At 33.9% G+C, this 14,521-nt stretch overlaps 1 protein-coding gene across 3 annotated transcripts in view; it reads right to left on the minus strand.

Moving 5' to 3' along the window:
- The window catches only part of LOC148951859 (mitochondrial ornithine transporter 1-like), a 120,664-nt gene that overhangs the window by 23,575 nt on the left and 82,568 nt on the right, over positions 1-14,521 (minus strand). For all 3 annotated transcript variants that reach the window (XM_089089371.1, XM_089089370.1, XM_089089372.1), the window contains exon 2: positions 6,096-6,337. In XM_089089371.1, the coding sequence (XP_088945497.1) occupies positions 6,096-6,284 (189 nt within the window). In that variant the 5' untranslated portion in view covers positions 6,285-6,337. The remainder of the gene's footprint in view (positions 1-6,095; positions 6,338-14,521) is intronic.

Raw genomic sequence — 14,521 nt, forward strand, 5'->3', positions numbered from 1 at the left:
AGGGTCCTACAACGGCGTTGGCTTACCAAGTGGATTTAACTCTTCCACTGTCTAAAACTCAGAAAAATGCTTTAGCAATTTCAGTTAACTGTTTATTTATTGACTTATTTAATTAATTAGTTATCTAATTCACATTTAATTAATTATTCTAATTATAATATTGTTACTAATTATGCAAGTAAAATTAACAATTCGTGTTACTACTACTACTACTACTACTAATAACTCACTACAGCACCATAAGGCCAACACATGCTGTTCCTTCGCCCCAATCTCTTCAGAACTTTACTCTTTACCTCCTCCCATTAAGGTCTAATTTATTTTAAATTTGTCCTTGCAACTTCTTCCAACGTGCTTTTCACTTTGCCCCAGATGGATGGGCAACAAGAACAATCTTTGTTAATCTAACATCCTACATCCGTAAAACATGTCCTAACCATTTCAGCTCTTCTTTCATTATAGCGCTTGAAATTGGAATAGAACCACAACCTTCGTACAGCTTGTTCTTCGGCAGACTGTCAGTCAAAAATCTACCTAAAACTATCCATAGACCATTCCTCTGTGATAAATTTAACATTGATCACTGTCCCTGTCGTCGGCTCCAATACTCTAGTACTTCCAAACTTATCTTCTTATTCTCCCTAACTTTTTTAACGCTAAAAAAAAACTTTTGGCATGGGTTATTCTACTTTTTAGACGTTCACTACATTCACTATCTTTACTAATAATACTACCCAAGTGAGCAAAGCTATCTACTTGATCAATCTTCTCGTTACTCAACTTCACCTTCATTTTTTCCTAGTCGAAGCAACATTAATTTTCAAACAAATTCTTTTTTTCGAAACTCTCAAAACCTCCGAAAATCCATTCATTTTGTGAGCATTTTTACTTACTGTTACTACTACTACTACTAACAAGTCACTGCAGCACCAAGCCGCCTGACCTTCACATCAACACAGCCTAATATTGGTTCGCGGACTATCTTCCTATTCTTTCAAACTTTTTTTAAATGTGAAAAAGCACACTGGGGCTTGGCTATTCTACTTTTTACATCTTCAATACATCCACCATCAATAAAAATAATACTACCAAGGTAGGTGAAGCTATCCACTTAATCTATCTTCCCGTTACCAAATATCACCTGCTCACTTTCATTTATTCCTACTCTAAGCGGTTTAGTCTTCATAACCACAATTTCAAATCTATTCTTGCACCCTGAAATATCAAAACCTCCAAAAGACCCTTCATTTTCCTAACATTTTTATATAGGACACTCAAATCATCTGCATTATACAAGTCCAGAAGAATTTCACCTTCTTACTTGATTCCAAGGTCTCCCATAGCATTTGCCATGTTCCACAGGAAAAAGTCCACCAAAATGATCTATACAGATGGAAATAGAACACGACCCTGCTTAACTCCGGATTCAAATAACCCAGACTCAATAATGACCGGATTGAATAATAATAAGCCTCATTTCCTACCTTAAACGCAGCAGTGTTGTCCTCATATACAGCACATATCACTTCAATAGTTTAACTGGTATACCATATAAGGACAAGACCTTCACTAAAGCTCTTCTATACGCTGAATCAAACCCTTGTTCATAATATTCAAAACTGAGGACTAAAAGGATTTGATGAATCAGAGACTTCTCAATGATTAGTCTAAGAGTGGAAATTTGGTCGACACGTCCTCTCCCCTACCTAAAACCCCAGAGCTCTTCTCTTTAAAACTTTATCTACAGCATCTCTCAGTCTAAAGAATATCACCATACTAAATATTTTGGTTCCAACAGAAACCAAGCTAATGCCTCTATAACTACCACACTTTCATCATCATGATTGATTTCATCATCATCATTTCATTTCATCTCATTTCATCATCATCATCATCATCATCATCACATACATCTAATGAAGAAGTATAATTAAAATTTTCCTAAAGTCGCTACGTACTTCCCTTGTTCAAAGATCTGAAAATTTCTGTTTTGCAGGAAAAGCAACTTTATGCTCTATGAGACGTTTTTGGAACTTCATAATTGTCTATTTCCTTTGTTCAATTTATGTGGGTCTTATAATAGCTTCCTTCTTCGTTTCTTGTTGCGTCTTCTACTTTTCCTTCCTGGCTTCTTGTTCAAGGAAAGCCAGGTTGCTCGCCCTTGCCCTTCTAGCGTAAATGAAGTAAACTTTTAGTAATTGAGACATTTTCCTATCATCCAAAGATCTTTATAAAATAGGGGAGAGCAATTCAAGCATTCAGTGACTTCTTGCTCATTCTGTGTCTTTCATAAGCAAGAATCTGAATTGACTTTAAATAAAAACCTAGCTCAAAGACTGTACTTCTCTAGGAAAAGCAAGGACTAATTACAACTAGTTCAGCAATTGACAGAAATTTCAAACTATCTGATGTATTCCTAATGCTAACAAAATTTTCCAAATAGTCGACTAATCAATTCTTTTTGACAACAAAGAAAGACATAATTTCTGAAGTCCAGCAGTTTGAACTTATTGAGCACATAGTCTGGCTCCAGTCCTTACAACTTTAACAGTTTTACCAGATAGTGACAAGTTCAAAGCCTTTTCGTCACCCAGAGGTTCTTTTAGCAAATGTTTGCTGTTGGACTTGAATAGATCTTTTACTCTTAGCAAAAAATTCCATTAAAGAGTTCCATGTATACTTCTGATGCGTTTCTGCACCATTTCGCTGACGAGGTCTTCCAAAAGTGAAGCGTATAGATTTCAGTTGTCTCAGTTCCAAATAATCAAATGTTTACAGAAATTAGAAAGACTGTCTTTCCTGAGATATCTCTCAGCAAGTACCGTCACAATCGAAGTCAACTCTTCACAAAAGAAGTAGACAAGAAGTTCATCCAGTGGAAAGGTGGCAGTAAAAGCAGAAGAAGAAGAAGAAGAAACAGTCTGAATTGAAGTGGAGTCTTGCCTTCATTTTCTCTCAATTTGAAAAATTCATAACTCTGGATACTCAGACACCTTCATAACAGCAGAATTCCTGTTTGGAATGAATTTTAGGAACAAACCTCTTATGGATAACAAATTCTCCAGAAGTCAATCTGTTTCCAGACCTAGTGTAAGCCAACGCGTTGGGACGTGCTTTATCCGTATGGGTTTTTGCAACTTCTTTTCTTCTTGGAATTTTTGCAGTTCCTCTAGTCTGCTAGTTCATCATTGAACAAGCAGTAGAACAAAATGATTAGTTCGGAGGAATTCCTTCCAGGTCTTCCATAGACTTCTGCAACTCATTGTGCGTGGAGTAGATTCTGCAAGTCCTTATATTCACTAAGCCAGTTCAGCAACAAGTAATCCTTTTTGTTTCAATAAGAATTTTAAATACTTTCTTCTTTATTTTTTATACTTCTATACCAAGAATTTTTTACACTTTCGTCTCAAAGTTAACATACTCTCTAGAGACAAAAAATCCTTGGACATGCACTTAATCAATTTGCCTGCAAGACCATCAATACCAGGGCTCCAATGAGAACAGTCTCCAATTGCCTGTAATAACCCTCCTCCAACCCACTTTAGACCAAAATTGCAATATTATCCTTCTGGCCTCTCTGTGTTTGTCATATCATTTTATACAAGAGCAAAAGAGACTATCACACTTTGGTTACCACAAGCAATCTAAAATACGGAGAAAGTGCTTCCTAAAGTAGTCTTAAGGTCCAACAGAAAACTCATCTGGTACTACTGTTCCAAACATTGCCCAGAAAAATGTTTCAATGTTTTGTGATGAGGCTTCAAGATTCGAGTCTACAACTTTTAGCGCCTACACCAGGTCAGCTCTTTAACGGTTGCCTTTGGGGTAAAGTAGACTCAAAGGTTTTACATAATTTTCGAAGTTTTCATCTGCATTCTAACAAACAAGTAATAACAATTGATTTGGGTTAAATTTCAACTTTTTGCACAGCTTAAGGCTTCTTCACAATAAGATTTAGCTCATACTAATACATTTAACATTGAGATTCAGTCAACATCAAAATTTTTGCTTAACACCCAGCCCCTTCATAGTAAGAATTATTGGATTGAAAACTCCGGAATAAATAAGATAGAAAGTGTTCACCATAACCTTAAATTCCCATACAGTTTTTCTTTCTGCCCTCCTAAGGATTAGTAATAAATTTCTCTGATTAGCTTGGCCTTGACTAAGTTCAAGCTGATTGAACTTCGGTTTTGGCTTGTTCCAGTTATGGATGCTAGCTAAATTTCTGCATTAGTAAAACCGCATAGTGAATAGGCCTTTATCGTTTTGTCACAAATCAAACATACAAACCTAGTTTAATCTGAAACACCAGTGCACCACTTGAGATATAAGTGTCTGTTATGGTCTCGTTGCTTCGACCAATATGAATCAAAGTTGGTTTTGCCCATTGTAAGAAGAACAGACTAGAATATAGAAAATTATATTCTGGCCTATTTGGACAAGTGTTCAAAATAGGAAGAGAGCCAGAAAATACAAAAACGACTCTAGAGGCAATGGACATAAATTCCTTTTGATGCTTTCTATTTGAACTTTAATTTTTACCAGTAATTAATCACCATATAGTCTCAATAGTTCGGTATGAAAAAGAATGACAAAAAAAGTGAAAAGGTAACACTGCAAGCTCCATGGTTATTGTAATTGATTGATTATAATATGAATAAATAATTAAGTTTCACTTTATGTTTCAAGCCTAAAATGAATTAGCTCTGTTGGCCACAATGTAAAAAAAACACAAAAGATGTAGCCATAGTGGGTTTAACTTTTCAACTCACTAAAATAAAAAAAATTATAATATTAATCTCAATTTAATTAATTAATTATTGGAATACCAGGTATGTGTGCTATGGGGAAAAAGCAAAATAAGTTTTGTACAATAAAAAACAACATAATCAAAACAATACGTAGTGGATCTCATTCTTCAGCTTTTCGAAGATAAAGACATTTTTAAGTAAAATTTTGACTAATTAATTAGTAAACTAATTACCTACACCATGACCATTAACAATACATTGAAAGAAAATATAATACAGCTTTTATTATATAAAAAACATGCTTTATTACAAAAATATATTTGACCACCATGAACTAAATTACTGAGTTGAGTTAACTAAGTCTTTACATAAACTGTACAAAGAGTATAGAAAGATAACAGTTGTAACAATTATAAATTCCAGTAGTATCAATTTTAAAAAATATAGAGAGGGGTAAATGTATTATCAAAATCTAATATCTTTTAACATCTTTTTAAATTAAAATACCAAAAAAAACTTTCAACGGAATCACAATAAAGGTATGTTTCAGAATCTAAGGGGAGACTCCTCAGCCCCCTCCCCCCATCTTATACCACTTAAGGCTTCAACTGATTTCAACCAAGTTCACAAAAATAAAGACTATAAGAAACGTATTTTCAAACTCAAAAAGAAAATAAATCACTGGGTTCTGATGTTCAGAACATAAACAAGAGAATGCAGCAAAGGATACCCAATGAATTTGCCCAGCGGAACTAGTTCCCCTAACCCATAAAAATACAATAAATCACAAGATTGATTTTTCTCTTCCTAACAAGAGCTTCTGTCAGAGAGATAATCGAAATTAAATTACACCAACATTCAGAAAAATGTTTTACTTAATAACAAATCGATTCTCTGATAAAGTTGCAAATGAAGGTGAAATGAAAAAGTATCTGATCATAATTTACAATAATAACAAAAGCAACAAATTAGCCCTAAATTAATTACAAAATTAATTTCACCCCTTCCACCAATGTTAACTGCTAAAGAGCTCCAGCTAAACTTAATTTAAAGTATTTAAAAACTCATTAGACTTCTCTCTCTTTTACTCACAAGTTTTTTTTTTCTCTAACTCTCTCACTGTCTCTTAACAAGAAGTTTAGTATTCTCAATCAAACACAGCCTTCTAGAACAAGAATACACCTTGAACTTATGAATGAATGAAACCTATTCCAACATTCTACAACCATCTATTCTATATGATAAGACTGGAAAAAATACACAATACACGCAAGACGCATAACTCTTAAATTGTTCTTTCAAATAGGACCATCGAAATCTAGAAATTCGAGATTACGGTACCTTTTGATTAGTGAACTTCAAAACAAGCTTTTGGCAAACTCCATAGAATCCAAATAGCACTGAATTTTCTGCTATATTTGCCACTAAGGCAGGAGTAGTTCCTGCATAGAGTCCTCTAATTCCTTCTTTTTTGAATGTCTCAACAAAACAAGACACCATATTTTTGTGAATATCCGGGAAAGTCTGCATTTTAACTTTGACTGTATCAAGAGATTGTCCAACATACACATCAGCTATTCCACCTAGGCAAGAAAATAGTTGTTTATACATGCTTCTTCTTCTTATTTTTTTGGGGGGGGGGGGGCTTAAAATTAGGCTCTGGCAGAAGTCTAATAGCACTTTAGATTGATGTAGACCTAGTTTAATAGGTTAACTTGCATTTGAATGCTCCTTACTTATTTATTTAAAGACCTCTCATAACCCCCACAATTATGCAACCCACAATTATGCAATTGACCCATTATGCTTTAAAACTAAATGTTGCTTTTTAATAAATCAAAAGGCATTGTAGTTATGGTTGCCATAAGATACCTCAGCAATATATCTAGAACAAGTGGTGTTATTAAGTTAAAACTTTTGGGGATACTACTATTACTATTTCTGCTCACACAACTTAAACACATAAAAAGTGGTTTAAGTATATCCAGGTTGTCAAAGAGCATAAATAGAATCTTTTGGGAATGATATTAAGGTATATTTTTCAGGTCAACTTCAGAAGCTATAAAATTAAATTAAAAAAGACCGTGTGTCAGGATTAAAAATTGTTGAAAAGTTTCTCTGACATACAAATAGCAACCAGTACTATAGATTATTATAGAAAAAAAAACTGAAAAGATATTAAAATTATTTTATCCATGAAAAAGATTATGTCAATAAAAAACAAACAGAAATTAATTTAAAAAACTTTTTCCACAAAACAAGTTTTTCTAAGAAGAGTAAAGAACTCCATTAAGCAAAAAATGAGCAAAAATAAAATCAAATAATCTTCCAATCGTAAAACTGCCACAAATCCCTATCAATAAATAAATGAAACTCAAAACGATCAGAAATTACAATAAATAGCCGAGTCAAACTCAAAACGAGCAAAAATTAACAAAATTAGGGCTGATATCCCTTATGCCTTCTCAAGACTAGAACATAATTTGAGTTTTACTGAAAAAATCATATGCCAATTAAACGAACAATCCACGGTCATTTTTTTTTGTTTTTTTTTTTTTCACTAAAGCCCAAATTGTGTTCTAGTATTGAGAAGCCATAGGGGTTGTCAGCCCTACTCATGTTAATTTTTGCTCGTTTTGAGTTTGACTCGGTTATTTATTATAATTTCTGTCGGTTTCAAATTTCATTTATTTATTGACAGTGATTTGCGGTAGTTTTACGCTTGGGAGGTTATTTGACTTTATTTTGATCATTCTTGGCCTAATGGAGCTCTTTACTTTTCTTTGAAAAACTTGTTTAGTGGAAAAAGTTTTCCAGATTAGTAAATAGATAGATAGATCTTTATTTCACACAAATATAAACAAACACAAATAATTGGATAAAGCCAACAGGGAGCTAAGCTCGAAAAGAAGGCTATCTGTTATTACCTTAATTTCAAAATACACCAAAAATAAAGATAAAAAGGATAAATCAAAAAACCTCATGACATATAGAAGAAAAAGGACAAAGGAGGCTACCCCAACATGACAAATTTCAAAAATAATGCTAAAAAAACAAATTGTCAAGTAAAATCACCCCGTCATCAAAGGTTAATAATATATTCTACTAATTTAGTTTTTAAAAGTGATCGGCTATTAAGGTTTTTAAGTTTAGCATTTAACTTAAGTCTATTTGCTATAGTAGTGATTTGGTATTTCATTGAAAATTAATTAAAAACACCTTTTCCACAAAATAAGTTTTTCAAAGAAAAGTAAAGAACTCCATTAAACAAAAAATGGGCAAAGATAAAATCAAATAATCTACCAAGCGTTAAACAACCACAAATCAGCATCGACAAATAAATGAAACCCAAAACGAACAGAAATTACAATAAATAACCGAGTCGAACTCAAAACGAGCAGAAATAAACATAAGTTAGGCTCAAAACACCTATGCCTTCCCAAGGCCAGAACATAATTTGCACTTTACTGAAAAATATACGTGTTTTTACTTTTATAGCTTTAATACGAGCTTTTATAGCTTTAATAAAATTAATAATTTTATAGCTCGTATATCAAATAATATTAACATTTTGATTACTAAATATCAGTATATGTATATTAAACTGACAATGCACATTCATTTGTATTTTTTTCTGTAAATTGCAAATTATGTTCTGGCCTTGGGAAGGCATAGGGGTTTTGATAACAAACTTATGTTAATTTCTGCTCGTTTTGAGTTTGACTCCACTCACTTTCGACTATTAAAAAGGGCAATTTCAATTTCCAATCAAATGAGCCCTTTTTGAAATTTCAACAACAACTTTCTATATAAACCTTATATGCCCCCAGGGCATAACTTACAGCCCTTGCACTAAGGGCTTTGAGGTGGTTATCATCCTAAAAGACCTAATTTTCAGAACTTTCAACAACGTTGAACAAAATGAATATCTAAAAATTTGATTGGATGTGTTTGGGGAAAAGGTGGCCGTGAGAGGGGGGTTAGTTGCCCTCAAATCACATTCGAATATTAAAAAGGGTAGTAGCCCTTTGAATTTCCAATCGAATGAGCCCTTTTTCAAGTTTCTACGACAAAGATTTCAATAAAAACCTTATATGCCCCCGGGAATGGCTACCTAAAAATTTCGATTGGATGAGTTTGGGGAATTAGTGGGCGTGGAAGGGGTGTTAGTTGCCTTCAAATCACTTTCGACTATCAAAAAGGGCACTAGCCATTTCAATTTCCAATCGAATGAGCCCTTTTTTGAAGTTTCTACGACAACGCGTTCTATAAAAACTTTGTATGCCCCCAGGGCATAACGTACAACCCTTGCCCTGAGGGCTGTGGGGGGGCCCTCATCCTCAAAGACCTAATTTCCAGAAATTAAAACTACGTTGAATAAAATGGCTATCTCTAAATTATGATTGGAAATGTTTGGGGAAAAGGTGGGCGTGAGAGGGGGGGGGTAGTTGCCCTCCAATCACTTTCGACTATTAAAAAGGATACTGGCCCTTTGAATTTCTAATCGAATGAGTCTTTCTTGAAGTTTCTACGACAACGATTGCTATAAAAACCTTATATGCCTCCAAGGCATAACTTACAACCCTTGCCCTGAGGGCTGTGAGGAGTTTCCTCCTTAAAAACATAATGTCAATCTGGAAATCAACTACGCTGAACAAAATGGCTATCTCAAAATTTTGATTAGATGTGTTTCGGGAAATGGTGGGCGTGGCAGGGGTGTTAGTTGCCTTCCAATCACTTCCGACTATTGAAAAAGGCACAAGCCACTCCAATTTCCCATTGAATGAGCCCTTTTCGAAGTTTCTGCGAAAACTTCTTCGATACGAAGTGCCCTGCTCTAAAGGAAAAAGTTAATAAATAAAGCATTGTGCCAACTTTGTTCTTATATATGCCTCGAGGGCATAGCTTAAAACCCTTGCCCTGAGGGTTGTGGGGGACTGTCCTCCTCAAAAACATATTTTCTATCTGAAAATCAACTACGCTGAACAAAATGGCTATCTCAAAATTCTGATTGGATGTGTTTGGGGAAACGGTGGGCGGGGAAGGGGTGTTAGTTGCCTTCCAATCACCTTCGACTATTTTAAAGGGCACTAGCCATTCCAATTTCCAATCGAATGAGCCCTTTTCGAAGTTTCTACGACAACACCTTCGGTACGAAGTGCCCTGGTATGGGAAACAAAAAAATAATAATACATTGTGCCAACATAGTTCTTTACTTAGGCAGCGCGATTGCGCTGCCTATGATTTATCTCTTTCACAGTTAACCGAGAGGATTCTATACGCTCCAAAACGAGCCGACAATGAAGTGATTGAGCGAAAGGGGGTAACAAGAATATGTGCTCCATAAAAATAACTCGCCGGAGACTGAATATCATAATGCCAGAGCGATAATTGCAACTCCTTAAGTTGATAAAACAAATAAAACAAGTTTTTTTCAACTGAAAGTAGAGAGCAAGATTAAAACTCAAAACAAAAAGGAATTATTCCGTACATGTAGGGGTTACCCTCCTCCTCAATACCCTGCTCTTTACTTTAAAGTTTAACTGTTTTCAAAATATTTTAAGAACGATTCCTGAAAAACAAGGGCCGTTTAATTAGAATAGGAAGCTATTCTAATGTCGCTAAAAACTATAACGTGAAGAGCAAAGTATTGAGGAGGGGGGCAATCCCTTCATATGCAAAACAATTTCTGTTTGCTTTGAGTTTTACCATTGCTCCTCACTTTCAGTTGAAATTTTTTTTTTTATTTAATCAATAATAAATCCAGTAAACATAGGAGTAACTGCTAATACGGCCAAAATGATGGTCTGGAGAGTAGAAATTAGCTCTAAAACAAACGACACAAAATTATAAAACCAGTTAGACAATGGAAAAACATTAGTAAATAAAACTCCTTTGAAAGAATCACATTTAAGAAACTGGAAAATAGGTTTTGAGTACTCAAGCAAGAAAATAAAATACATTCCAATATGTCCCTTATGCTTGTATGTATAACGAAGTATCTACAAGTGCGCCAACTTGCAAAAACGGCTATTAAACCGAACCACGTGTTCATTGGGTTACCGGAGTTGTTAACTCAATACTTTGGTCTTTGAAATGTTTTGTCAGTCGCTAGTTCGTATAATACCTTGTTTTACTTCAATTATTGCTATGTGACCATGATATAGGTGCTAGGGAAGCATCTGATTACAACTGGATTTGGAATAAAAAGTTAAAACGAACTTGAGAATTTCATCTTTTTTGAAATCAAGGCCTAGATCCCCCCCCCCCAAAAAAAAAAATGCCGAGAGAATATTGCTCAAAACTGTAACCGATGAACAAAAAAATAAAACCCAAACTGTTTTGCTTTAACGAGCACATCGAAGATTCTTTTTACAGATAAGCTTTAAAAAAAATTATAGTATGCAGCACAAAGACATACCCAGGGGGAGGGGGTTCAAACAAGTTTCCAGCAAAATAAGTTCCAAGCTGTTTGAAAAAACTATCGTATTTTCGGGTAAAACCAATTTCCGATATTTCTTTAAAAATACTAAAACTATTAAAACATTAGTTGAAAAGTACGTTTTAATTTAGCGTGTTACTAATGTTTGATATTTGTCGGAGAAAGAAACTTCAATTTCAAATGCGTAATAAAATAAGTAAATTATTTGTAAAGACCAATTGAACATATGAGTAACATCTGAAATATCTCTTGTTAAGTTTCCGTCTTGGTCAACATACGGGAAAAAATCTCCGTTTCAAGTAAAAACATTAAAGGTTATTTAAAAAAAATGTGCTGACAAAAATTGTGCGATATTTGACTTTCTTTTTCAGATTTTAGTTATTATGGAATAAAGAACGAGTTTCGCGCAAATAAACTCTAGGCTATTCAATGAACCTAGTACATTTTAGAGTAAAACTAATATCTGATATTTTCTTATTTTCAATTTTTCTTTTGTACCAACACTGAGGAAGAAACTTCCGTTTCAAGCGAGAGCAAGAGAGCACAGTTATTTTGAGTCACATGGGCCTACTATCTATATGATGTATTAACAAAATTAGATGACGTCATATTCACAGAAAGTAATTACAAACTAATTACAACCACTGTTTGACAAAAAAATATGACGTCACACTGCCTACAAGATGCACTCATAAGATAGGATGACGTCATATTCAAAAGAAAGCTATAACCACAGAGGTAATGCTCATGTCACTTCAGTTTTTTTGCGATCCGTAGAAGAGAAAGGTGATAGATAGGATTAGAACAACATATCCTACAATAATACTTGATAAATTCCTTTTTAAGGTCCTCTTTGGAGTCAACATGGAGGAAGTAACTTCCGTTTCAAGTAAGTAAGTTATGAATTCATTTTTAAAAATAACTTCAGGGTTTTAACAAATATTAGAAATTTCCTTTTCAGATTCTCTTTTAAGTAAACGTAGAGGAAGAAACTTCTGATTCGATTACGTAAGTAACAAATTACCTGAGAAAAAAAAAACTTTAGGTTTAGCGTCTAGCTAATACTTGAAATTTCCCTTTTCATTGGGCGCATTCCGCGCCACGATCATAATTAATGATGATTGATTTTTTGGGCTGAAATTTATTCCATGCCGCGGAAAGAAAAAAAAGGGGAGGAGGGCTCCGCCCAATAGTAATTTCTGTTCCGCGTTTGTAAAATAATAAGTTATTTTTAATTCTGGTCGATAGTTGAGTTAAGAATGGGCAAGACATTATAAGTCTTATCCGAATAGATAGTTGATAGAACTCCGTACAATAATACACTTGGGCATCTTGAAATTAATTTATATGAATATATTTTCTCATAGATTTTGTTTGATATTTCTTACCCATGAAGGATGATTAAAATTTTATACTTTTAACGGAAATCTGCAGTACAAACCGCCAAGGGCAAATACAGGATTTTTCTTTGTTTTTATTTTGGGGGGGGGGTAGGTTTAAAAACACATAAAAAATTTGTTTATATGTGTGTAGTTACGTTTTCACGAGTCGAACAAAACTTCCGGGGTGGGGGGGGGGGTTGAAACCCAGCACCTCCCCCCCCCAAATGAATAACACTTTCAAAACCGAACTGCTTGACTTTAAATTAGCTTGCTAGCATATCTCAACAAAAGATATTTGATATTAGCCAACAACTGACTAAAGTTTGACTGAACCAAAAGTATCTCCATTCAATGGGGTAAACATCAACTTTTAGTGGATGTATTTTTATGACATTTTAGGTAAGGGGCTCTTTGCTAGACTTAAGCCTATCCTGTAAAGAAGGAGTTAAATGAAGGCTGGCTATTTTGTAAGCCTAATATGGTAGTTATTGTTGTTTTTTTTTACATTATTTAGCTTGGCACCAAGTGAACACACTACTCAACAGGTGGGTTGATTGACACTTTAATTGATTTTGATTTTAAGTCACCCCTAGTCTTCAAAAACCTAATGAATTCTTACCGATATTTTGAATTTTCAAAATACATGCCTAAAGTTCCGTGTCCACACTGTAATCAATTATAAATAAACACAGATAACCGACCCTCCTCTTGTCATCATTAATTATAAATTCTCAAGGTAGAATGTACCCATTATGTGTCTTTTGAGCCACCCAAGAGGAAGAAACTTCAACTTCGAGTAAAGAAATTATAAATGGTTTGAGAAAAATAATTCAGCTTTAGTATTTGACTAACACTTAGTCAGTGCTGCCACCTGTAACATGAAAGTGCTATTTTGAACTATTTTGTAAAGTTTGTCACTGTACCATGTGCTCAGGATTGCTAAAATAGGACGAAAAACTATTTTAGCACTATTACAGTAAATTTTTGTTACTATAGCACCGAAAATAGCTCTGTAGCACTCAAATTTGGGCAATTGTAGCACTTTCTGACCTTGGTGACAACCCTGCACTTAATGCTCATAATTTCCCTGTTCAGCTAATATCTGGAGTTTACACAGAGGAAGAAACTTTAATTTTCAGTAGGTAAGTTAAAAATCGTTAAAGGAAATTAACAGTATTTAGTTTTTTCTTCTTTCTTTTTCTAAATACACGGCGCCAGGTATAATTAAATATCAGATTTGCCGCTGGTCTTTTAAATCATTGTTTTAAAATCATTATTGAATCTTCTTTTAATTAAAAGAGTCAACAGAGAAACTTTTAGGGATAACTTCCTCAGGAAGATCACTCTAGATCGAAATCAACGTCTTTCTAGTGCAACGTCGGATGAAGCTGTTTTTCAAATTCTAGGCTTGCTAGCCTCAAGATAATTGGACCAAGCTGCTAGTGTCTGATGTTTCTCTTTTCCATAACATCTTTCGATCCAAAGTCGTACAAAAAACTTTGGTTTTGAGCAAATAAATTATAAGTTATTTAGAAACAACTCCAGGGTTTTAGAAAACGACAAATATTTACATCTTCCCTTTTAATTTTCTCTTTTGAATCTACACCGAGGAAGAAACTTCAATTTCTAGTTAGTAAGTAAAAAACTGCTTATGATAAACAATTGGGCTTTTGTGTATGATTAATGTATAGCATTTTTCTAAATATTACCTAATCCAAATTGGAGGAAGAAAATTTCATTTCGAGTAAGTTACAAATTATTTGAAAAAAAATGCAGGATTTTAGCAAACGACGGATATTTAAATTTCCTTTTTAGGTTTTCTTTTGAGTCAACACACAAACAGAAATTTAAAATTCGAGTTAAAAAATAAAAATTCTTTTAAGAAATCAATTTTGTTTGGCATATGACTCATAATTGATTTTCATTTTTTCGGATTTCAGTTA

This window comes from Artemia sp. Qi Xiang Cuo, chromosome 5 (genome assembly GCF_049724085.1).
Source record: "Artemia sp. Qi Xiang Cuo chromosome 5, ASM4972408v1, whole genome shotgun sequence".
NCBI lineage: Eukaryota > Metazoa > Arthropoda > Branchiopoda > Anostraca > Artemiidae > Artemia > Artemia sp. Qi Xiang Cuo.